Source organism: Hyposmocoma kahamanoa, unplaced genomic scaffold, assembly GCF_003589595.1.
Source record: "Hyposmocoma kahamanoa isolate Upper Pololo Valley unplaced genomic scaffold, ASM358959v1 220, whole genome shotgun sequence".
NCBI lineage: Eukaryota > Metazoa > Arthropoda > Insecta > Lepidoptera > Cosmopterigidae > Hyposmocoma > Hyposmocoma kahamanoa.
Window position 1 is genome coordinate 5,332,190 of NW_020653740.1, and position 24,997 is coordinate 5,357,186.

The following is a 24,997-nucleotide window of genomic DNA, read 5'->3' on the forward strand; positions in this document are numbered from 1 at the left end:
TGGGGAAAAACACTCCTTTTATTAATACAGCCTTGGATCTTATCGCTAAAATTAACCGTAACTTAAATAATCAAACCTCTCGTATAAAAATAATTATAATTAATAAGCATTACTACATACATCTTTAAAACCTAAGTAGATAGACCGCCAAAGTGTTCGTATCATTATTGTTGCCCCATGTATGGTGATGTTTCGTTAAGTGTTTAGCAGAAGACCTGAACATAGATTGAACCATTCACAGTCTAATTGATGATATAGAAATTGTCTAGGTTGCCATGTCGGATCGTTCATAAGCAATTGAAGTTGACTTGACGGGAAGTTTTCAATCACACTGTGAAGTGTGTCAATTTATGACAAATGAAGTGGACTACACTAATGACGGTAACAATTTTATTTTAATAAATATTAAATTGCACCAATGTGAATTCTGTTGGGGACTAGATGTGTAAAAATACTTGTTCATAAGATCTAAATCAGCCTGTTTATTAGATTCGAAACATATCTTACGGTTAGTATTTCTAGCGACCGCGACTTCAGATTTTTTTGCGATGGAAGTGGTTTCAATAATTTCTTCACTGTTCAAATTATATAACTCAGATTTTTACATTTTTAACTGAATTAGGCTCAATTTACATTTTATTTTTGGCTCGTATCTGGTTTGTACTTCATAAAAATTCGCTTAAAATTGGTAGTCTCCGGGCATAGGTACCTAATGGTCGGTCACACGTTTCGAGTATGTTCTTGGTTGTCTTTATTAATATCCTCCGTAAGGTACCGTTACCTTTGCATTGGACACTCCAATACGTTCACAGTCGCCAGTTTCATAAAATAATATACAATTTTCAATCGTACTTATGCACGAAAAAATTAATCACTTGGCACTTTTAAAATTTGTGTAACTAGAAAAGCTGCTCGCGCTACCATAGCACAGTGAAACCCTTTCACTCTTAGCTATTTTGATCTGTTTAAAAACTATTATACCAGGAACGTTCACTAACTAATAAAACTCTCGAAATATGCACACAATGCAACAATGTTTAAAACTACACTGAAATCAGTATTGTTGACTAAAGTATAAAAAAAATTGTAATAAGACACATTTGCTGGATTCCGAAATTAGATCAGCGGACAAAGGAACTCGCCACATTTACTCACATCGCCTCGAGCCGGTCAGAAAAGAGCGATCGACCGAGAAGCCGACAAGAGCGAAGACGTTGCTTCCGCTCGGATCGCGATGCTAAACACACCACATTTTCGCTCTTATAAAGATTTTTTGACTGGCTTAATGCGTACCTGTGTCGATAAGTGTGGTGACTCCCTATAAAGTCTCTAGAAGGGTAACTTAGGCAAATTAAGTAACGTTATTAAAACTTCGATGTAGAGGGCGGCGCTTGAAAACGGAGGTACTGAAACGACGCGTTTTCAAACAGATGACGTGTGTTGTCTTTCCTCTAGACTTCATAGTTATATATATATATATTATATATATATATATATATATATAGGTCACACTGCGAGAGAAGCTAAGCTAACTTAGCTTAATAATGTAGCTGGGGCATCTATTCACACCGCGCAGAGTTAAACTAATCAACGATCCCGCTAAGCTATGAAAAATATATCGCCCTTCTGCCGCCTTTCACTCTCCACCTATCCATAGCGCAGCACGTCACTACTTACTACGTATTTTCTTAGCTTAACTTTGTATGCAACTACGTGAGCTAAGTTAGCTTGGCTTCGCTCGCGGTGTGGCCTGCGCTTCATGTTGCTACGCCCAATATTTTGTTAAGTATAACACATCTAGAGAAAATAATATCGTTGTGTTAAATACATTAATTACAAACTTTAATTTCATGTTAGCAATTTATAACAATGTCCTAAGTTCTATGTCACAGCCGAGTGCGATAGGAGATGTCGCCACCATTGCGAACTACGTATCTATAAATTTTACAGTTGGCTTTATTGCTTCTGATTGGATTATAATAGTGTAATTATACAAGTTTAGTGTTTTATATCGTATAAGTATGCAAAATACTATTAGATTTCATAATGACTATGTCATTAATGTTCACATCTTATAAAAGAATAATAATCCATAAATTTTACGAATTGCTTTTGAAAATTTAGAACAAGTCAAATTCTTACTGATTCCAGTAAATTTAATTTAATAATAAATACATACGCAACACAGACTTAACTAAAAGGCAGCGTTTGTTATTCTAATAGTAGACCTTAACAGTACAGTGCGTTTTTAAATTACATAAGGTATAATCCATTCGGGACACTGCGTTCAGTCTTCGCATCGAGACAAGTGCGGGAAGGACGCAAAAGAATCGTGCTACCTACAAAGGAACCGATAGCGAAAGTTCTCGGAAAACGTTTTGTGCATCTTGTTATTTTTTTTGTAAACGCGTAAATCGTACCATTCCTACGATAACTGCAGATGCCAAAGTTACAAGTCAACATAAATTTGGACTTCAGTGCTCTATATTTTAATTCTGGTGTCAAACCCAGCTCGTCATATGACGTATTACTAATTATTGCCAGTAATATCACTAACTACATTAAGACCTACTCATAAACGAAATAAACGAATTAACAACAACCAAGTTATACATATAAAAGCTAAGAAGTTAGTCGTAAAGAACTCTTCCAGAAATTATATAAAAAAAAAACTAATCCTATTTCGATTCATTATAGTAATATTAAATTGACTAATTTTAGGACTAAACATTTTTATTACATTTGGACACATACATACATATATTCAATAGCGATATCTTTCTAAATGGTGTTGCTCTTTTGTTTTTCAAACAAGTAAAAAGCTCTCAGCAGCAATTTTGAATGATATCCATATTTTTGGTCAATTTCGTATCTAGCATTACAAACAATAAGGCATTGATGTATTGCCTTAAAAAGGAATTTACATCCTTACCTAAATCAAATGTGATTTCGGACAACATCGAAGTGAGATCAAAATTCACTATCAATACAACGTCAATAGATAATCATGCGCTACTCTCGAAATCACCAGTCAATTGTAAAACAATCCCATCTATCCATAATACATTAAAAATACTCGACAAGTAGTATACCCAACATCACCTCATAAGATTCAATTTTGTTTATCATGTATGAAATGCTACAACAAAAAAAACGGAGAACTCGAGATTATTTTGAATAACATTAAAAACAGACATTCTTCATACAATATTCCAACGGCGAGATAATATGTTAATATATCTATTTATGTTTAACACTTAACATTATAACAATATTTTATACAATAGTGGATTATTAGCAATCTGGTGTATTCAGCCATCCATATCACAAATAGAAGGGCACATCGCTTTCTTCTTTGGGAGCACCGTCGCTGCATTTCAGCATGCAATCAGGTGTTTTCCCTTGCACCCCTAGCTTGTAGCACCGCGCAGAATGTTGCATAGTATTTTTGTGTTTCCACGCATTCGGTACCAAAACGCTGGTTAAGCCGGTGTACAATATATTGTAAAAATAGGAACGACGTTACACTGTTTTTTTCCTAAATTCGATTGTGGTACATTCCAGTGGTACAAGGGTAAATAATAACATCCAAAGTTCTGCATACTCTCACGATTCTGACGCCTAACGTACGATTACAGGATGATACTTGGTCATACATTCACATTCAGGAAAGTATAATAACATTTAATTGTCTGCTTACACTAAACAAAATTTTGTCATGCAGTCATACTTGTAGCTGCTTAATCCGATCATACCCCAAAATGCATAAATACGTTCGGCAGTATTTGTTACAAATAAACAATCTACTTTCCTCTACAGTACAATTACCATTTTAGTTTTCCAAATCACTATACCAACATTGCTTCCACGTTAATATATATACATATCGTATTTCATGGAAATATTTGGTATTTGATGTGATTGCTAGCACTTTATCAAAACTTTGTACTTTCTGTCAGCTTAAGTCTTCAGTAATATAATACATCCTTCTCACTTGCATATTTATGAATGACATATTTTATTACCAATTGAATTGATCAAGTTTCTACCACAGAAACTTGGCCTTTGCTCTGATGAATATACTAAATGTTACATACATGTAAATTATTTTTTTTTTTACAATTTTTTTTTCAATTTATAAACCACAATTCCGTATTGTCAAATAAAGAACTTGCTATAACTATTAAGAAATGTCGGGGACATTGAAGCACCAGTCGATTCAAATGTTTTGTGTTGCCTCATTCAACTCGAAGTACTAGAAATCGAAGTATAAATAAAATGCGAAATCTGTCCCCGTCAACCTACATACAAGTTGTTAATATTTACAAAGTTACTATACAATTGTGAAAAAATTTTTATGTACGAATAAATGAGTGTTTTCAATAAAAATTTAATCATAGTAATCTTAGATGTCCATCTAACGTGATAGATACCAAACTTCTTTTGTACTTTATACAACTGTAATTGTAAGAATTTACAGTTTTAACATTAAAACTACACTAATAATATTTATGAAAAGAAAAATTTACATTTACGATACAAAGTTGTAGAGTGCGAATTGTCAGCATTTAATGCTATATCTGGTACATAGGTTAGGACCAATGATGTTTGAAGATACAGTCATTGAGGAAGCTAGCATTACTGACATCTGTCTATTCCTTTACACTCTGTCAACAGTACATATCTACACAGAACAATGTATACTTACATTACGTACATTTTCGTTGTGCTGCAACAAGTCTAGGACAGGCACAGTATAAGTCTTTACTAGTCTATTTACACTGAATACCAAGTATTCTCTTCACTGTTCACACTAAACTTGCTGAATCTTTAAATGTTTACCCCAACATTACATTTAAACTTTTCTGCAGACATATATTGATTCTGAGTAAATCTTCTATAAATATGAAGCCTAAAATTAACAAATTCATTTTCCAAACACCACTCGTTTCCATTTGTGCGTCTCCTGGGTACCATTAATGATTGTGCGCTCCAGAGAAAACTCTGTGTTATTGAATGGTACATGCGAAATATGGGTCGGACGTTAGGTACACTTAAAAATCCAGCAGTTTGCAAACTGTCCGTTAGCCTGTGAGGTAACACTCACTCGGGCTTGCCAGCGGCACGATGCGGTATCGGGAGCGTGTCTTGGCGACGGTACATCAGGAGGTACGGCATACGCGGTGGTTTTGGTTTCAGAACCTGAGCATCGGTCACTTGGTTCACTGTAGAGTCGTCATATCTGCAAGACAAATATTTATTACTAGTTGAAAATGTACAGATAGTAGAACGGTAATTAATTCGAGTTAACTCAGTAAGTTTTGTCCACATATGTGTAATTACGTCACTTTCAGAGACGAAAAATAAAGAAACATCACTGTGAAAATCTTCTAAAAGTATGACTCCTGTTACCAATTCATTAACTAAACACAATCACATAGGAAATGGAACTATTTTTTCGGACCTAAATCGCGTACATCAATTTTGTCGAACAAACAAACGTTTCGGTCAGTCAGCCATAGTTTCATTTTCTGTGTATAACAATCGCGAAAACCTAAGAACTCGATAAACACTCGAAGACTTTTTTATTTTATTTTTGTGAACCATTTATGTGCCTTAATCCACTTGCAATGTATTGTTAAAAACTGATTTCTTATCACGAATATTCTGAATATTTATTTTTAATAAAAAAAATCAGTAGTGGGACAAAATATCAAAAAACTAAGGAATCTCTAAAGTAGATGTACTTTTCATTATCCCTGAAATATTCATTTCAAGTATAGTTAATTACCTCTGTGGTCGAGAGGTTACCATGCTGGACTGCCACGCAGAGGTCCCAGGTTCGATTCCCGGGTCGGGAGAAATATTTGTATGGCCTACATTTATTTCTCTCGTGAGTTTGGGTGTAATTTGTGGTTTGACAGGGTTTCCCTAGTGCGGGGCTATGTTGAGTGTGTGCGTTATTGTTATTACTTAATGTTAGTTTAAATTATTGTTTTATTTTTGTGTTATATTCGTTGCACGTTGTATATGTATATAGTATTTTTTTAAATATATAGTATTTTAATGAATGAATAATGACCTGATCCAGCCAGCCTGTCCGTGGTAGGTGTCGGTGAGGTAGTGCCCCTTGACGGCCTCCACGCCCTCGTGGTACACAACGGCGAACAGTTTGTACAGACGCTGTTTCGATGTGTACTTCATCTTTGATGCCATTATTTCTGTAATATTAATGTTTTGATTAATATAGTGTATTTCGTTTTTTAATTATTGTTTATAAGTCACTGAGTTTGTTGACATAATCTTACATTAATAACTTGGTTAATGTAAAAACTATTTAAGAAAGAACTTTCAACTAAACATGATGCAGTTAAAAGAGAGCGGGAAGATCTGTTTCAGCAGCAAATTTTGCATAGATCCACTGTAAATCTAAATCTAAAAACGTTTATGGAAAATATTTGATTGTAGATCAGTTTTTCACCACTCTGCTTTGGTAGATGGGCTAAGTTATTGTTGAGTAAAAAAATTGTCGTAAGAAGATGGTATAATATACAGATGTTTTCCTTGTGGGAAAGATGTAATTATATATTGCAATTAACTAGATTTTAATTACACACATGAGAACGAGTGCTGAGAATACAAAACTTTTTCTGAGTCATTGACACTAACCTTAATCTCCTCTAGAAAGGTTATTTAATTAAAGGATACCATGAAGGTAGATTTCACTCTTTAAAGAATTCGTTGATCTTTCGTTGACATTGATATTCTCTTAAAGCAATTGATAAATTATATCTTGATACTTACTGGGATCAATCTTCAAATCGATAGGGAAGTCAACGCTTTTGACAATCTTGGCAGTGTGTCCCTCGGAGTCCAGTTGAAAGCACTTAAGATGCAGCAATAGCACCACCGGCAATTGTTCTATGGACAACTGCTGCCATGCGTCTGACACGCCTTCTAGAGTATCTTTACCAGCTAAGAGCTCTAAGGCATCCTTTACAGAGTTTGCTCGCTGGAAATAGAAGTTATTTTAGTTATTAATGTGAACTGAACACAGAGAACGACTTTTTGTACGCAAGTACACTCAGTATATTTTGTCAACATTTTCAGTGGTTAATAAACACTAATCAGAGACGAAAAATAAAATAGCATCATTGCAATATGAAGCGAGTCCTGTTTTAACCCCCAATACAAAAAAAAAGAAGTTTGAAGCTTTTTTGTGTATAGAATAGAATAGAAATTATTTATTCAATGTAAAGCACAGCACACATACAATTTACAAACAAAACAAAAACAAAAAATAGATGAAAGAAAGATAAGGGAGACAGGATGTGTGCTGTGCAGCCACTGAATCCGTCATCCACTCAGCTATTGCCGTCTCACTGAAAGTGTGGTACGACGCTGATTTTCAGTGGATTCGGCGATGATTCGTGCGGCACGGAACACAGTGGACGTCACAAATATACAAATTGAAAATTAAAATTAATAAATATTTTTTTTCTTTGTATGTTATGATTATCCAAACTTTAAATTGTATCAAATTATATTATATTAAAATGTATAAAATATTAAATTTATTGCCCTTAACTAACCCCCCCCCCCGCCGGCCCGGTACAGTGCGGACGCAAAGTAAACGCTCTCCGTATTTTTAATCAATTTTAATATGTATAAGTTTTAATTTAAGTTTCGATTGTGCTTTAAAATAATCCAGAAATCGGACTGATCAAAACAATCTAAACAGTGACATATAATATCGTATTATAAAACGTAAAACAAGTGTATTTCGCTTTAAATTTTCCGTTAAATGCAAACGTAAGGCGATCCAGTGAAGTGACTTAGTGATTTGCTCGAAACTGTGAGTCATAGAACAAGTTATAATTCCGTGTCGCCTAAACCTCGAAAAAATAACTATATCGTTATTTCGCAACGTTCCCTATAGTGTGATTGGCACAATCGGACGGTGCAGTGAATCCGTGCAAGAGGTCGCCAGTTCGAACCCCTGTGTACTCATACATTTTTTATTTTGTTTATTTTCGTTTTTTTGGACACTTCATTTTATTGTATTTCATTTTATTTGTTAGACGTAAGGCGATTTTAATATAAGAACAAGGTTAAGTGGCAAATTTAAGAGACCTCTTTCGCCTGGGGTCTTGATAAAACGGACAGCAAGCGATATTGCATGGAACCGTCGATAAGCACCAAGTTAATCTGACCTCGACGACAATTTTACGTGAATAAAGACAGCGGCCGGGCACTGCGTGATTTATTTTAGGTATTACGTCGCTTGCCGCGCTACAATGCCGCTGCCGTTAAAGCGAACTCCTCCGTCAACACCTTCGAACTCTAGTGCTAATCGTGCACAACCTACACAGCAACAAAAAAGTTCGACTTCCACAGCGTCTGTTGCCGAAAACATTACGACTCGGAATAAGCAAAAGTATGAAATGAGTGAATTTGTACGAGATTTTATGGACGACATGAGAAATATGTTTTCTGATTTTACAGAAAAACAAGATAAAAAACTATCTATTTTACAGGAAGCTATAAGCGAAATAAAAAATCAAAACTCTGACATTTTCAAATCCTTGGAATTTCTGAGCAATGAATACGAAGAAATGAGAGAAAAAATAAATTTATTGGAAGGAGAAAAAAAGAAAACAAATATCTATATTAATACGCTGGAAAACAAACTTGAAATACTCGAGCGGAAATCTCGTATCACTATGCTAGAAATACGCAACGTACCTAAAGCTGCCGCGCAAGAAACAAAACAAGATTTGCGTACTACCGTCAAAAACATTTCGTCAGTTCTTAACATAAACATCGAAGATGCTGACATTAAAGATACATACAGGGTGAACACAAAAAGAGAAAACGATAAACCTATTATTGTGGAATTCACTACTGTTAAAACAAAGGACCAAATCTTGATGGGTTTGAGAAAATTTCATAGATCAAATACGAGTAATACTTCGAAATTGAATACTAGCCACATCAAATTAAATGGACCAGCCAAGCCAATATATATTTCAGAATATCTCACTTTTAATACCAAAAAACTTTACCACTTAGCAAGAGACTATGCAAAAACCAATCATTTCAGTTTCTGCTGGACATCAAACGGTTGCGTGTTTTTGCGGAAAAGTGAAGGCTCGGCTGTAACAAAAATTAACACCGATTCAGATTTCGCATCTATAAAGGATAAATGACTAGATATAAGATTTGTTATGTTTTCATTTTGCATCTTATTAGCGATTAATATTTATATAGATTTCATTAATTTTCATAAGGACTTATTGACAGTAATTGCCTATTGTTTTCGACCATATCAAAAATGCTTGTACACTTACACTTCCAAACACACATACAATGAATATATACATCAACAAACATGTACAGTAAACACACAAACCACGAGCACGAGGAGTGTCATATCACTACATGCCAACTATGCCAGCACAGTAAATTGCTACTTTGTTAAATTAAAAGTACCGAAATCATACCATACACTTTATCTTCGGCTTACGGTTCATCTCAGGTTCAGATACAAAAATAATAACAATCTACAGTTACCCTCTAATCTTATTTTTAAAAAATGCCTGAAATAAATAATATTCTAAATAACATTGACAATGTATGTCTGTTTGAATCAACTTTTTGTAAACCTGAGGACTGTTCCTCACTTATTAAGCAGAATAATAAGAGTATTAATATAATCACTCAAAACATTTGTAGCATAAATGCTAATATCTTAGGTTTTATTACGTTACTCGAAAGAACAGAGATACATTGTGACATAATTGTACTTACGGAGTGCTGGCTGCAATGTAACCCCAACGTACCTATGTTAATTGGTTATAATCATTACAAGTCAACAAAGTCTTATAACAAAAATGATGGCATCGTTGTATATGTGAACAATGCTATACCTTATGTCACTGTCGATGAACCGCCTGAATCTGAACTAAATTGTTTAATTATTAAATTCGGTACCAATTTGGCTATTGTGTCCATCTACAGACCTCCTGCGTTTACCTCCACCGCTAATTTTTTGATTTCTCTACACAACATTATCTCTGGCCTGTCATCGTTTGCAAATGTGGCTGTGGTAGGAGATATAAACATAGATATATCTCCAGGCAATAATGAATCCCTGGATTATCAGGATCTGATTGCACATCATGGTTTATACCCTGGGCATTTTCTCATCACACGTCCCAAAAGTGGTACATGCATTGACCACATTATTTTAAGAACTAATTATGTTGCCAAAACTTTCGTCCTCGATACAACTATTACCGACCACTACGCAATCATACTATCCTTAACAACAAACACCGCCATACCATGCCGCTCTTCCTGTAAAATTGACTATGTAAGACTTGAGGCCGCTGTAAATGAAATCAATTTCGATTCAGTTTACAATACTAAAGATGTGAATCTTGCTACTAGCTATTTAATTGATCCCATCTCCTCTGCTATTAAGTCTAGCGCCATAATCTGTAACGTTCCTCGCAGACGTAGAGTTCTCAAGCCCTGGATCACTCCTGGTCTTTTACGATGCATGCGGCATAGGGACAACTTATACAAAAAATTAAAGCACGCGCCTGCAGATCAAATACTCAGAGTATCATATAAAAGATATCGAAACTACTGTAACGCACGTTTGAAAAGAGCAAAAAGAGAATTTGAAAGAGAGGAGTTTAGAAGAGCTGGTAGTAATGTTAAACGTGTTTGGGAAGTTATTGGCAAAGTTACAAACATAAATAAATCTAAAACATTAGCAAATAATCTTTTACTTACTGGTAACAATGCGCAAAGTTGTATAGATGAAGTAAACACCTTTTATGTGAATATTGGTACAGAGCTTGCCCAAAGTGTCCAGCCTACCACTCAGATTGCATCAAACCTATATGAACATGCACACTACGAATCTTTTGTTCTCCTTACAACCGATGAATCAGAGGTTGAGCAAATTATAGACACGCTAAAGGCAGATTGTGCCACAGGATGCGATGGCATTTCTGGTAGTCTTATTAGACGGTACAAAAAATTGATTTTACAACCACTCACCCACATCTGCAATCTTAGCATATTAAGCTACACCTTTCCAGAACAGTTTAAAAAAGCACTGGTTCATCCTATTTACAAGGCGGGTGATAGAAGCAAAGTTAATAATTATAGGCCAATCTCAGTCCTACCTGCCATGTCTAAGGTGCTTGAGCGGATTCTGAACAATAGACTCATAAATTTCCTAGAATCCCGTAAAATCTTATCTGATAATCAGTACGGTTTCAGGAGGGGTAGGTCTACGGCGGATGCAGTTCATAACCTAGTGGATCATGTGGTTACACATTTGGATAAACGCTTTAGGTGTCTTGGAATATTTTTAGACTTGGCCAAAGCTTTTGACACGGTGTCAATTCCGCTCCTTCTGCTTAAACTTGAGGCTCTGGGTATCAGAGGACAACAGCTAAATATGTTTCAGAGCTATCTGTCGGGGAGGTCCCAATGCGTAAAAATTGGCTCCTACGTAAGTAATCAGCAACCAATCTCTATGGGAGTTCCCCAGGGAAGCATTCTTGGTCCTACACTATTCCTCGTTTATATCAACAGTCTCTGCAATCTAAAAATTGATAACTGTAAAATTTTCTCTTACGCAGATGATACAGCCCTAATTTTTACAGGTATAGATTGGACCGAAACCTACGGATCCGCACAGTCTGGGTTTAATGTAGTTAAAAAATGGCTAGATAATAATCTACTAACACTAAATATTGAGAAGACGAAAGCTATACCTTTTTCTATCCGTAATTGGATGGTTTCACAAGATACTCCATTTCAGATAGCCGTTGATCATTATTCTAATCATATAACTAATCCAACCTTTCTAGACACTACTAACACTATTAGATATCTTGGAGTACAGATTGACTCTAACTTAAATTTCAAATCTCACATTACCTTATTGTCGGCACGTATACGCAAACTTATTTATGTTTACAAGCAGCTACGCCATGTGGCAGATGCTAATATTATGAAAATGGTATATCTTGCTCTTGGTCAGGCAGTTTTAACTTACTGTATCTCCACATGGGGAGGAGCTGCGAAAACATTTATCATATCTGCAGAACGTGCACAAAGGTCGATTCTAAAGGTAGCATGTTTCAAACCATATCGTTTTCCTACTCAGGAACTTTTTACCTATTGTCAAGTCCTCACAGTCAGGCAACTTTTTATTCTTCACACTGTGTTAAGACAACATGCAATCACACCATATAATAACACTTCCACCAGACGAAATCACATAGTCGCTAAGGGCTGTTATCTCAAAACTGCATTTAGTCATAGGTTTTTCTGCTTTCTTGGATGTTTTCTTTACAATAAACTTCATGATAGGCTCAAAATCTATGAACTGAATAAATATGAATGCCGGAAGGCACTTGTGACCTGGTTACTTGACCTTTGTTATGAGGACACGGAGGCTTTGCTTATTCCAATTACTTAACTTTGCCGTAAATTGTTCATTAAAGTCCACATTTATATTTTAATACAGACCCACACATATATAATTTAGGCAAATAGGCAAAAGCATGTATAATAAACACACACACACACACAAACACACACACACAAATACACACACACAACATACTGTCTAGTCCTAGTTTTTATTTGTTTTTATTAATTTTCTACTTGATTTTTATTAACTTAGCTTCATTCACCTGCACTCTATTACTTAGTATTGTTAAGTCTCCTTTTGCTAGGGTTGGGGCCTGGTGACTTGTAACACAGGTGAAATACCTATATCAAGCACCAGCTCTCACAATATACTATGTAATGTACTTACTAAGCCTGATATTGTTTTTGTATTTTGTGGTGAGTAATAAACACATTATTATTATTATTATTTATTATTATTAACTAACTGTGTATCTAACTGTGTCTGATTGTGACATCGTAGCTCCCAAACGGATGGACTAGTCTCAAATTGTCTTTTTTCGATTGATGTAATCGGGATGGTTCTGCATATCGTTGTTACACTGCAAAATCAATTATCTCGAAATTTTTCACAAATTTAAAAATAGGAAAACGCATAATTTTTCGCCCCGTTTCGTTTACGAAACCCCGTTAAACACTGTGACACGTACTTTCTGAGATAGTCAACGTGATAACCAATTATTTCATACATTTCCAAGTGTTCTCATGTACGAAAGAGTAAGACGACTTAATTGTTATTTCCACAGATTTGTCTATAATGATATCGTATTATAATGATAAAGCTTCTTTTCTCACTAATACTTATTAAGTATTTGAAGCATATTTGTCACAAATAAACATTTAATAGGACTTAAAGTACAAAACACTTTCAACTGTACCACAGATACATGCCGTTACAATGGCTTAAATTATGTTACTTGACGGTGTAAAACAGAACAACAAAACCGACGTCTTCGAATAATGGTCACATTCAAATACTTTATTTTCTCTGAAGATTAATATGAAATGCGACTTTCATCTGTTACAGCTAAAATCAATTACCTCATGTTAATCACGCATTTCGCGAGGTGGATATCTGTAGAAAATATTGGCGGTTTGACTATGTTGGTCAAAAAAATTCCTATTAGCTTCCATGGATGTTTAAAAAGGTAAAGCAAAACTATGATACTAGAAAGAAAAATAATGACAAAGAGGAGTTATACCGTGTACTGTGTACTATATGTACTGTCACTCGTTTATACATTGTGGTGCCATTTTAGAAATTGGTTGTCTACATCACCATGGATTTAACTCGTGAAAATTTTCGTAGCATGATTTTCTACGACTTTAAGTGTAATTTAACAGCTCAGCGGAGCTTCGCTCGACTTCAAACTGCTTTTGGCAATGAAGCACCATGCAATACGACTATTAGCTGGTTTGCAGAATTCAAACGCGGCCGTGTGAATCTCAGTGACGAATTTCGTGATGGTCGCCTGTCCACTGCTGTAAACAACAGACGTCGATGCTGTGCGCCGTATGATCAAAACAGACAGGCATGTGACATACCATGACATTCGGGTATCTTTAGGCATAGGCATGAGTCAAATACAATCAATACTACACAAAGATTTGGGTGTGAAAAAGCTGTGGTCTCGGTGGATCCCACACAATTTGACTGAGGCTCAAAAACGGATCGCGTCACTTAGTGCAATGCCATACTTACCAGATTCAACGAAGGGGCGTCAAATTTGGTGTGAGACATAGTAACAGGTGACGAAACATAGATTTATTTTTATATTAGTTATTTATTTACAACAGCATGGAAACTGCACAGAAATATACATCAATCTATTCCATGTCGGATTGGATTAACGTATTCAAACGAGCCAGATCTAAAAATTCATATACGAAAGGCAAGAAACACGTTACGAAAAAACAATACACCGTCAAAAAATTCAAATTGTTTTTTTATAAACACTATATTTATTTTAATCAACCCTAGTAAAGATACAGAAGGACTGACGGTGAAATGGCTAAAAATAAAGAGATTGTGATATGTAAAAGGAGAGGCAAAGATTTATTACAATTACGACAAGTCCGAGATATTTTCTTTCATTGATATTACAAAAAAATTTGGAAAAAAGGATGACACGTCGGAGTCTAAAAAATACGAACATGGTTATGGAACGAGAAACAAAAAGAAATAAAATCTTGAAAATCCACCTGCAGGACGCTGCACGAGCACGCATTTACCTGATCCAAGCGTGAAAAATTATTTTCCATGTGACCTTCTACAACTATACAAAACTCCCTAAAAAAAATAAGTGTTGCAAAAAAAAAGGATTTGCTGCAACACAGAAAAAGGAGGAATCCCAGAGGAGTTTCATGCGAATTTAAAGGCTTTAATTCGGATGATGCATGCAGGGACAGAGTGCCTGACTGCACAGTATCAAAATCAGTGAAGATGCTTTAAGTTCTGAGGAAGACTAATTTTGCATTTTAATTAACAAAAGGAGGGGACTTATATTTTACAGCAATTGTCTCTCTGTCCAACAATCTGTGAGTTCATCTGGCTGTCGGTCTGTATAGATGACACTTCTCTACTCCTTTTTTTCAATTTAATAACTCTTGTAATTTTCGTTAATAAAATACGTTTACGTATTTGAAATAAAATACGATTCTAACTGCATATCTAGGTACATTTCCTTAGATAACCATAATTCATAATGTTTAGAAGTACAGGTAAAACCAAGTACATAATTGGATTTTTATTTTATTTTTACTCAGATGTTATTATAGCTACAGTTGATAAAGATAAAAAGCAATAATACAAGCAGTTACGATAATTTTGACAACAATTAAACCAGTTTCCTGATAAATAGCAATTATTACAATTTCTACATCTTCAGCAGGTAGGTCACTCTTTTGATTTAAGCTAGATTTTTGCAGAACTTGGTTATGTAAAATGTAATTATTTACATAGATTTGATAAAGCATTAAATAAGGAATCATCTGCTACAAATCAACGTGGATGACCGGTGATATTTGTAAGAAATATTCGTTGTTGATATTTTAATTGCGTTTATTTCAAAACCAAATTTGTGAGATATATAGATATATAGAATTGTGAAATTTGCAGTATATCGGCGATATGTTTACCTATTTAAATGGCATCATCTTTATCAGTCATCAGCTTTATTTTCAGTCAGTGAAGGGATCTCAGTCATAAAATGAACATATAATTGTATTTTGCACTTGTTGACATCAACTTGAAATTTGATACACTATGCAAAATAAAGTAAATTTTGATCTGATGCTGCCACAGACATATTATCTAGATAGACCGCAAGTACAGCGATTTGTATGAAAACCAAGCGTGCCACATTTTTCGTATCCACTATGACGTCACTAGATCTATTTAGTGATGGAAACCTCTTTCTGCTCGCTCTAAATCGATTGATTGAACGGAATACGTGTAAACATGCGCATTCCATTCAATTAATCGATTCTAAATAGAAATTTTTGTTCAAGTATTTGTTCATTACATGTAGTCGTAATATTAATATAGTAGAAAATACTAGAATAAGATAGTTAAGTCCTTTATTTTCCTTGTTTTTAAAAAATGTTGATTACTAAAAAAAAATTAAGACTAGTTTTTAATCGACGTCAAATATTAATATTATTGTCCTCCCAATAAAATGAGCTTATTATATAATAACACCTGTTTGTAATAGAAGATCTTATCGATTAACTTAATAAATAATGAAAACGCACGTCAATATATGAACTTTTAAACTGCTTCCGTGGCCAAACGGTTACCATGCCGGATTAAAACTATAGTGAAACAAAAACTTTATACTAAAGGTTATTATACAACTTCTGCGTACTTGGATGACAAAAATCCGTGGTAGTAACCCGTTTAGCTCATGGAGGTAGTCTCGATCTCTGATGTTTCAAATAAAAAAAAAATATTGTAAATGTTATTTACAAAGAGCAACCCCTAGAGTTTCTTGCTCATTCTCCTCAGGGGAATCTGCCTTACAAATGAGCGGTTGAGTTGACCATTGTGACGATTTCAAGTGTAATAATGCTTACCTATGAAATAAAGATTATTTTGAATTTGAATTTGGACTGCCACGCAGAGGTCCTAGGTTCGATTCCCGGGCCGGGAGAAATATTTGTATGCCCTACATTTATTTCTCTCGTGAGTTTGGGTGTAATTTGTGGTTGTCTATGTGTGTCTGTGGCAACCGCCATACAGGGTTTCCCTAGTGCGGGGCTATGTTGAGTGTGTGCTTTTAAAAAAAAAAACTTGCAACTGCCTTAATTAATTTTACTAGATGATTTTCTGTTGGTAAATGATCAAATTGATGAATAGCAAGACAAATGAAAATATTACTGCTAACAAAATATGGTAAAATCTTATTAATCAGAAGAGGTTTACTTAATGGCGGCCTCCTGTGAAATTTTTGTGATTTGTTTATTATTTCTCGGATTTCTAACTCTGCTACCCTGGATATTTGGATAGCATCTATGTATGTTATGGTGCTTTTGCAGTTTATAATGGCACAATTATGCATTTTCTATGATAACAGTTGAGCGCGTTCTGAAGTGTAGCAGCGGCAACTAAGTGAATTTCACATACTTGGGCACGCGAAGTACGTACAATTGCGACGTCTATCTAGATATATGTCTGTGGATGCTGCAATCAGAAGTCTGCAGACTACCTAACTCCTCACCTATTTACAGTAAAACTATCGTGTTTAGGCGTATTAAATTAGTCTTGACGAGTTAGATTAGCTTGTAGATGATGACTTTGTTTATTTATTGGAGTACAACTTTTACAGCCCATGGAGTTTTTCCGTTGCCTTTGAAGAGTCGTAAACGCATTTTGAAATAAGTCGTACCTCGATGTCGAGTTGCAGCGTGAAGAAGGGTTGCACGGCGTCGGTGACGTCGTGCAGGTGCGGCGCGGCGTGCGCGGCGCGGTGCAGGCGCGTGCGCGTGCGCCCGCGGAAGATGTCGGCCACGGGCGTGCGCCGCGCCGCCCAGCGCCGCTCCACGGCGCCGCGGTTGCGTGGGCCCATCACCTGCGCACGGTCACGGTTACACACCACTGCGATTGCCGACCACTAGTTCGATCCGCCGGCTTTGCTCAGTCTGTGTCGTCCACAAGGAGATCGACCGCGGTCGATGTTCGGAGACGAAAAATAAGTACCATCATTGAGTTCAAGTTCCGCGTTTTAAAATTATTATCAAAAAGTTGTGACTTTGAAGCAAACAGAACAAAATTTTTGAGTATAAGAATAGTAAAAGCCCTAAAATGCATCAGATTAAAAGAAAAAACTTACCTTCCACTCATCATCATCGTCGTCTTCTTCCTGTGGTTGTTCTTGAGTAATGACTCCGTTCGGCTGTCCAGTAGCCTCCTTGGGCTCATCCGGTTCAAAGAGCTTCATTAGCTCTAGCATTTCATCATTCAAGGAGTTGAGCAGACAGCCAAGGAACTCTTCGGCGTCCTCTTGCCGGCCTTCTTGTGAACCGGGGAAGGGTCGTAAGGCGCGGAGGACTTTTAAGCCAGCGCCACCTTCCAAAGGGGGTCCAGCTGGCACTACGGGGGATGTGCCTTCGCCGCGAGAACCGCGAGTGTTGCGCGCTCCGGGTGCTATTGGGCTGAACTCATAGCATAGCTCTACCCTGAAAAGTGTTAGAAATGTATAAGTAAACAAGTTATAATACGATGAATAATAATAGGCTATCAGAGCAAGTAAAAGCAATTTCAGAATAGAAACTTACATGGAGTCAATAACAGGTGTGCTAGATTTTCCACGTCGAGTCTGATAAGGCAGAGCCTTGAGCATGTTGTAAAAAGGAGGGCAGGCGATCAGTGCCTGGAGGATGGCGTTGACGTAGCAGTAGTTGGAGCGGTTGGTGAGGCCACGCGGCAGGAGGGTTACTGGTCGATTGTCCAGTTGGTACTTTGACAAAAACTCTGAAACATATATAAAATTCTTCATCAAATACTGCACTGTTGGTTACGTAGTTGTAGGAAAACCAGGGCGTGCAAACAACTAGTCCCATCTTTTTACTTTAACGAAGTTCAAATAAGTTGATTGTAGGACACTATAGAGAATAAATTTATGCCTATCTATAAACCTAGAACACGATCAACTTGCAAGTCTATCCATAGTTAGCATTAAGTTTCAGTAATGATGTAATGCTATTTCATTGACACAAATTATTGTTTTTGGCTTATCATATTAGCTCTAGTTATGCGAGTAAGGTATCGCACGTTTTGTGAAGGTAAAATGGAAGTGGACCTTATGAAGTCAGGCATTCGTAATGTTGTAATAGTAAAGATGTAACATGAACATGTGTGAAGCATATAACTTACCTCCCATCCTATAGGAATTGGGGTCATCAGAGAAGGGCGAGGGCGGAACAGCCACCGCCGGAGTAGGCTCCTTCGGGGTGGGTGCTGCAGCGTCCACGGGGGGCTGCGCAGGAGCCGGTTTGGGCGCAGGAGATGCGCTGGCGCCGCTCACCGCGTTCACCGACGTCTTCTCTGAGTAGGACACGACGGGGACGGTGGTGGTGCGAGGGGCGACGGAGCCCTTGTCGGGCGCAGGCTGCACGGGCGATGCGTCGTAGGGCGACACTTTCGCCACAGGTTTTTGTACGCCGGCGGGAGGCGGAGGTGCCAGGCTCGTGGGGCTTGGTGGCTCTTCGGGCGCGGGCGCCTGCGGCTGCGGGCTGGGTTTGCTGGAGAACAGGCTGGCCCAGGTCTTACCGAGTGCGGGGGTAGCCTGTACCACGGGCTGCGGCACCGGTTCTCCGCGGGTGTTGCGTGGCGTTGGCGGTGGGGGGAAATCCGACGCGGTGGGCGCGGGCGGCGGCGGTTGCGGTATGGGCGGTGGCTCTGGTAGCGCCACCTTCTGACGCCCGAACGGCGACTTATTGGTCACGATCAGCGGCTGACCCTGCGAGTGCAGCGTGATCGAGATCGGCATTGGCGCCTTACTGGGCGGCAGCGGTTGTTCGCGCTTCGAGTGATCCATCGGCGTGATCGACTTCTCACAGATTTCTGTGTTTTCGCTGGACGGCGAGCGGTTAGTGGTGCCCTCACGTTTCTGTCTGTTGGCAAAGGGTGCCTTAGGCGTGGAGACGGTCTGTTGGACAGGAACGGCGCCCGTCTGGGGTACAGTCGGTTTGGGTGGTTGTTTGGCTCCAGAGAATGGCGCCGCTGGGCCTTTGTTTGTTTTACTGATGACTGGAGGTACTTTAACGCTGGCTGCGGCTTGTGCGTGCGCCGATGCTATTGGTGGGAATGTTTTTGTGGCGAGTGGTGGCTGATTTCCGATCAACGCCTCTGGAGACTTATTCTCGCTCTGTACCCAGGCCGGTTTGGCAGTGTCGGTTTTAGAAGTGGGAGATTTATCGCTGACGATCGGTGGTTTTGCTTGGTTCTCTAGGGGGCGCTCGCTCTGTTTCGGGCTCCCGGGACCCTTGCTAATTTTAAGGTCTTTCAAGGATATCGAGTCTGCAGAGGCCCCGGCAGCAGAAGCCGAAGTAGACGCTGGAGGAGTTTTCTGGTCCTGAGTCTTTTCAGGAGGTGTGTAAGATTTGGTTTGACCCTGTCCCTGTACAAAGTTCTTTGCATATACATTGAATTGATGTGGTGTAGATTGATGCGAAGGCTGGGGCATATGGACGGGCGGCGGGTGTGGTGGAGGCGGAAGGTACATCGGCGGCATATACTCTACACCACCATCAACAGGCGGACCGTACGGTGGGCCAGCGTAGTGTGCTCCTCCATAGTAGGCGTCAACTGCTTCCTGCTCCATTACAGCTTCCTGGGAGTATTCTTCGGGACCCTTCTCTCCAGGTTCGCCCTCCACTGGCATAGGATACTCAGGATACGCGTAAGGCGGATACGCGTAGGGACCATATACAACTGGTTGATACATAGGCATATGGTAAAGTGGCGCACCTTGTGCCTGTGCTGCGGGGTGGTAGTATTGCGGGTACTGCAAATAGTAGGGCGGAGGTTGCTGCGGCGGTGGGGACGGCGGACGTTTAGCTCGGCGGTCGCGACGGTGGTTGCGCTGCGGCCGTTCCACCTGCGGTGGCGGCGGTACGTACTGCGGCTGTGGTGGCTGGTAGTACTGGCCCATGTAACCATGCACATTCACGTTAGCAGTCACCTGGCTAACGTATACGTTTGGCGGCGCCACAGGCCACTGGTGGGGTGGCGGTTGCACGTAGGGCGGTGGGGGCTGTTGGTAGGGCGGCGGCGCGTGCGGCGGCGGCGCGCCCCGCTGCGGCGAGTGGGGCGCCATCTCGCACTCGCCGCCCGACAGGCTGTCCAGGCTGCTCGACACGGTTGCTGCGCCTGCTGTGCCCGTCGTGCTCGATGAACACGATGAGATATCTGCACATTACATTTGTACTGTCACAATGACTAAAAACCATGTATTGAAAAAAAGAATCAGAGAAAATGAAGATTAAAAATTTGCCTTTCTAGCAATAAGAATAGACGACAGTGAATTATCAGTTTTTACCTATAGCAGGGTCGCCTCGACCGGAGTTAGGTACTGAGGGCGACACGGGTAGCCGCTCGAAGAGTGCACACTGCAGGCTGCACAATTCCGCTTCTTTCACATCTGACAAGTCTAGGAACTCATATTCCTGAAACATGCCACACATATTTACTATGAAATCATAATTAGCACAATATCACTGCATGCCACAGCTACTTCTCAAATCACATTTGTCTACCATACACATCAAATCTACACAAACGCAATCTAACATTCAAAAATTCAGACAAAAAAAAGAAACCGGAACCAATAAAATGAATAATACAGTTGGTGAAAGGCCTGCATTGTGTAGTCAATGTATATGGAAGCCAATAAATGTAGCCAGTCTTCAATCATTGAAGCACAATGCTAAAATGATCTTAAAAGAAAATCTGGCATATTACATGGCCTCAGATTTTCAACAGTAAATTGTGACTTGACCAATGTAAACTTAATTAGCCATGTTTACAGCGGCAAGCAACACAAATTGCCTTTGTGCAATTTACTTTATCATAAACACTTTACTGAGAATTTTACCAGTGATTAAAAATGTATTATAAAATTCTCAGTTTCATAGGCGAAGAAATCCAGTCATTGCAAAAAAAGAGTCAAAAAGATATACTATCAACTTAAGATATATAACAAATATATACATATTAAGAATGAAAATAACTTGATCAGTTTTATTATTGGTTATCAACAAATTAAAATGTATTTGACTCAGTATTTGATCAATGAATGTTGCAATCTAAAAACACTTGCGTAGTATGTTTTATCATTGTACATTGCTTTGTTAACTAACAAAATATTTGTAAACTGACAAAATACTTAATGCTCTGGGCACAGGGAGGCGCGCCCGGTACGCTTCCGCGGCCACCTGTCTGACTAGAGCATTAAGGTTTCATGTAATAGATTTTACTTATAAATTCAAATCTTTTTTAGCACCCTCAAGTATACATATATTCCCAAGAGTTCATCAAAACTTTACTTATCATTACTCTAGAACAACTACACTGATTTCTATCAAAAGTAACCTTGAATATGGCAAAGTGGACTGAAGTGACTCTCCAGTGAACATTAGACTTGTATCTTGCAACCTGTCACATTTTGTAGGTTATGGGTTTTCAACATCTCACTAGTCACTGCACAAACACTGGCTCCTATACAAATATACTGTACATTCGTTAACCATCTAATGTACAAAATATATTATGCAATTTCTGCTGTACCGACTAAATAACAACAACAAATCCTTCTTTGCACATGTGGTTTGTCAAGTCATGATATTGAGATGCAATAGAGAAAACGACATACCTATTACCAATGTCTTTTAGTATCAACTTCCATCTCAATCCCTTTAGATTTAAGCATGATTTTCAGCATGTAAGCGCCTCTTGCATCAGTGCAAAGCTGCAAAATACGCGTAACATTTGGAGGACTTTAAGATGGCGTAACAACGCTCGGTTGCCGGTTGCCATCCGAAGTATTGATAAATCAACTTATAGCCCATTTTATTGTGTGAACCCGAAACTGGACAGTGTATATCTATTGATTACTATCGACACTTACCTCCCACGAGCACACAAATTCTGGAAAGAGATATTTTTTCTAATGTAATGGCCAGTTTCAATATCACCAAAACAAGAAACAAAAGCCAAACAAATTAAAAACGTAATAAAACAGTATTTATAACTTTCTTACCGTCTTCATCAAATCCATGGCCTGTTTGAGAACATCATCACAAATTATTCCACGGTAAATATTACATATAAACAGGAATATCGGCGTTGCTGTAAAAATCTTGGAACGGGATCAACGTCGAGGCCATGCACTCACCAACACATAACAGGAAGTGACCTAGAACCGCCATATTTCAGTACGCATGTTCAACCAATAGAAATCGAGTTTTTGAACCATAGACAGCAAACACAAATTTTATTATTTCGGAACGTTGTCAACTTGAACGGAAATGGTAATTTTTTTTTCGGATACACGTTAAAACATATCACATCTCTCATTATCCCTACTATAATATCAGTGCCTCCAGTGAAAAACTGAATAACTAAAATTCGACACTTTTCAGGAGAGACAAAAACCATACTTTTATTGATTGTTGGTTGTTCGCATTTATTATAAGCATTTTTTATGATTTCTAGCTTCATGTATACGTTTAAGCTTTTGTTTGATGGGTATTGGTTAAACATCCAGTCATTATTTCTATATTTTTGAAAGTTTTTTTAGAGTTGTGTCCTTGTTTACGAAAAGAGCTTAAAGATGCAACCCGACTTATGTTAACAAATTTTAAGACATAAAACGACTTATTCCTTTAGCTGCGACGCAACTATTCTATAGTTATAACAATACTTATTACACTCATATTTATCACAAACAAAGAAATAATGCTTATTCAAGCAAATAAAAAATGTGTATGAAAACAACTGTGCGGTAAAAATAACGAAAAATGTATTGTATGTTACATTAATCTGTATATTTGTCGATGAAATAATTATAATTGTTTAAATTTGAGTCTTCACCGGCTCTTACCGTTTTGGCAGTTGGTAGATAAAATTCATGACATTCACTGTCAGTTATAGAAGAACCAGAAGATCCTTCTTTTTCTCAAGCTTATGAGAAGAAGTTTGTCGGATCTGTTTGTCAACAAAAAACTAAGATCTTTGACTCTTCCGAACATTGAGTACTCGACCTTCCGAATCTCTGGAATCAAAATCTTTAGAAAATATTTTTACACTAGATGTTACCGGTTCTTTCGTTCACTATTCACAATATTATATATATATCGCTATTGTAAAAGTAGCAAATTTACGTCACAAGCATTATTGCTTCTTGGTTCAATAATTCCATTTTCTTGATCCATAATTAACTCTGTAATGAAAGAAAAAAAATGTAAATAACTGTATACATGACCAATAAAACAATAACAAAAGATTGATTGATAAGAAAAATGTATAGGTACATATAAATTGTACCTAAAAGTTGTTATTGTAGGAACTATAGGTTACTTACATTAATCTACTTAGTCATAGGTTTGTAATTAAATATTATATGTAAGTATTGATATAAGTAATATATTCGTCATTGGTTCCCTATCGATCGCGATATTATTCAGTATCACTGAGCTATGATCAAACGATTCGGGTGGATTTCTAATAAAAAAAGGAACAGACATTACTCTCAAAATAAATTATAGTGACACTTATCAAATAAAAATAAGTTGGTCTTAATAATAGGGCAAACATGGTTCCTACCTTTTAATTTACAGATGTTTCTATTATAACTGTAAGAAAGTAGGTATTCGCCCAACGGTTGACAAAATGACATATTTATTATATATAATAATATAATTTTATTCTCATGCTTACCATTTTGGGACGATTATTGATTATTTTTCGCCCTCTATACATTTTTGCACCAAAATTATAATTATAACACGAATAAACACTCACACTGTTCTGAGACGCTATTAAGTTGTTGTAACAGGCATCATGCTCTGGATTCAAAGTACGTCCTGGTTTCAATTATTTTCAACCCAATTATTTGTTGTCGTTTTGATAAAACATCAACTTAAGCCAATCCAAACTAAATAAATAAAATATTATAAATGCGAAAGTAACTGCGTTGAGTGAGTTATGCCTTTACTATGGAATAAGGGAATAGTCGCTTTTAGTTCTACTTTTTTCCTCCGTCATTATGGAACAACACGAAAAGTGTCTTTATGTAAAAGTATATTTGTTTTATTCATTAAACTTAAATGTATTGTTTGAGTTGGGAGCACTTGTACCATTAGACTCATAAAAAATGCCCGATATTATGCCATTAGAAACAGTGAGTTATGCCCTAAGTCCAATATCAATAACGAGGTTAGGAGAAAGAAAGAAACTAGAAACATGTCCTTTTGATATGTTATGTAATCGGACACG

The 24,997-nt window shown here is 37.5% G+C and overlaps 1 protein-coding gene across 3 annotated transcripts; it reads right to left on the minus strand.

Moving 5' to 3' along the window:
* Positions 1–4,281: 4,281 nt before the first annotated feature.
* On the minus strand, positions 4,282–22,887 carry LOC113227930 (proline-rich extensin-like protein EPR1). Of its 3 annotated transcripts, XM_026461028.1 has the most exons (11): positions 22,761–22,886; positions 22,629–22,648; positions 22,374–22,469; positions 21,042–21,168; positions 18,875–20,911; positions 18,277–18,472; positions 17,832–18,177; positions 17,388–17,570; positions 6,805–7,012; positions 6,083–6,221; positions 4,284–5,242 (listed from the first exon to the last, which is right to left on the minus strand). In XM_026461028.1, the coding sequence occupies exons 5-11, from the start codon at positions 20,817–20,819 to the stop codon at positions 5,104–5,106; spliced, it is 3,156 nt and encodes a 1,051-aa protein (XP_026316813.1). In that variant the 5' UTR covers positions 20,820–20,911; positions 21,042–21,168; positions 22,374–22,469; positions 22,629–22,648; positions 22,761–22,886; the 3' UTR covers positions 4,284–5,103. The 3 variants fall into 3 exon arrangements, with proteins under 3 accessions (XP_026316814.1, XP_026316812.1, XP_026316813.1); XM_026461029.1 differs by lacking the exon at positions 22,374–22,469 and having other exon boundaries at positions 4,282–5,242; positions 22,761–22,777; XM_026461027.1 differs by lacking the exons at positions 22,374–22,469; positions 22,629–22,648 and having other exon boundaries at positions 4,282–5,242; positions 22,761–22,887.
* Between the last annotated feature and the right edge of the window lie 2,110 nt (positions 22,888–24,997).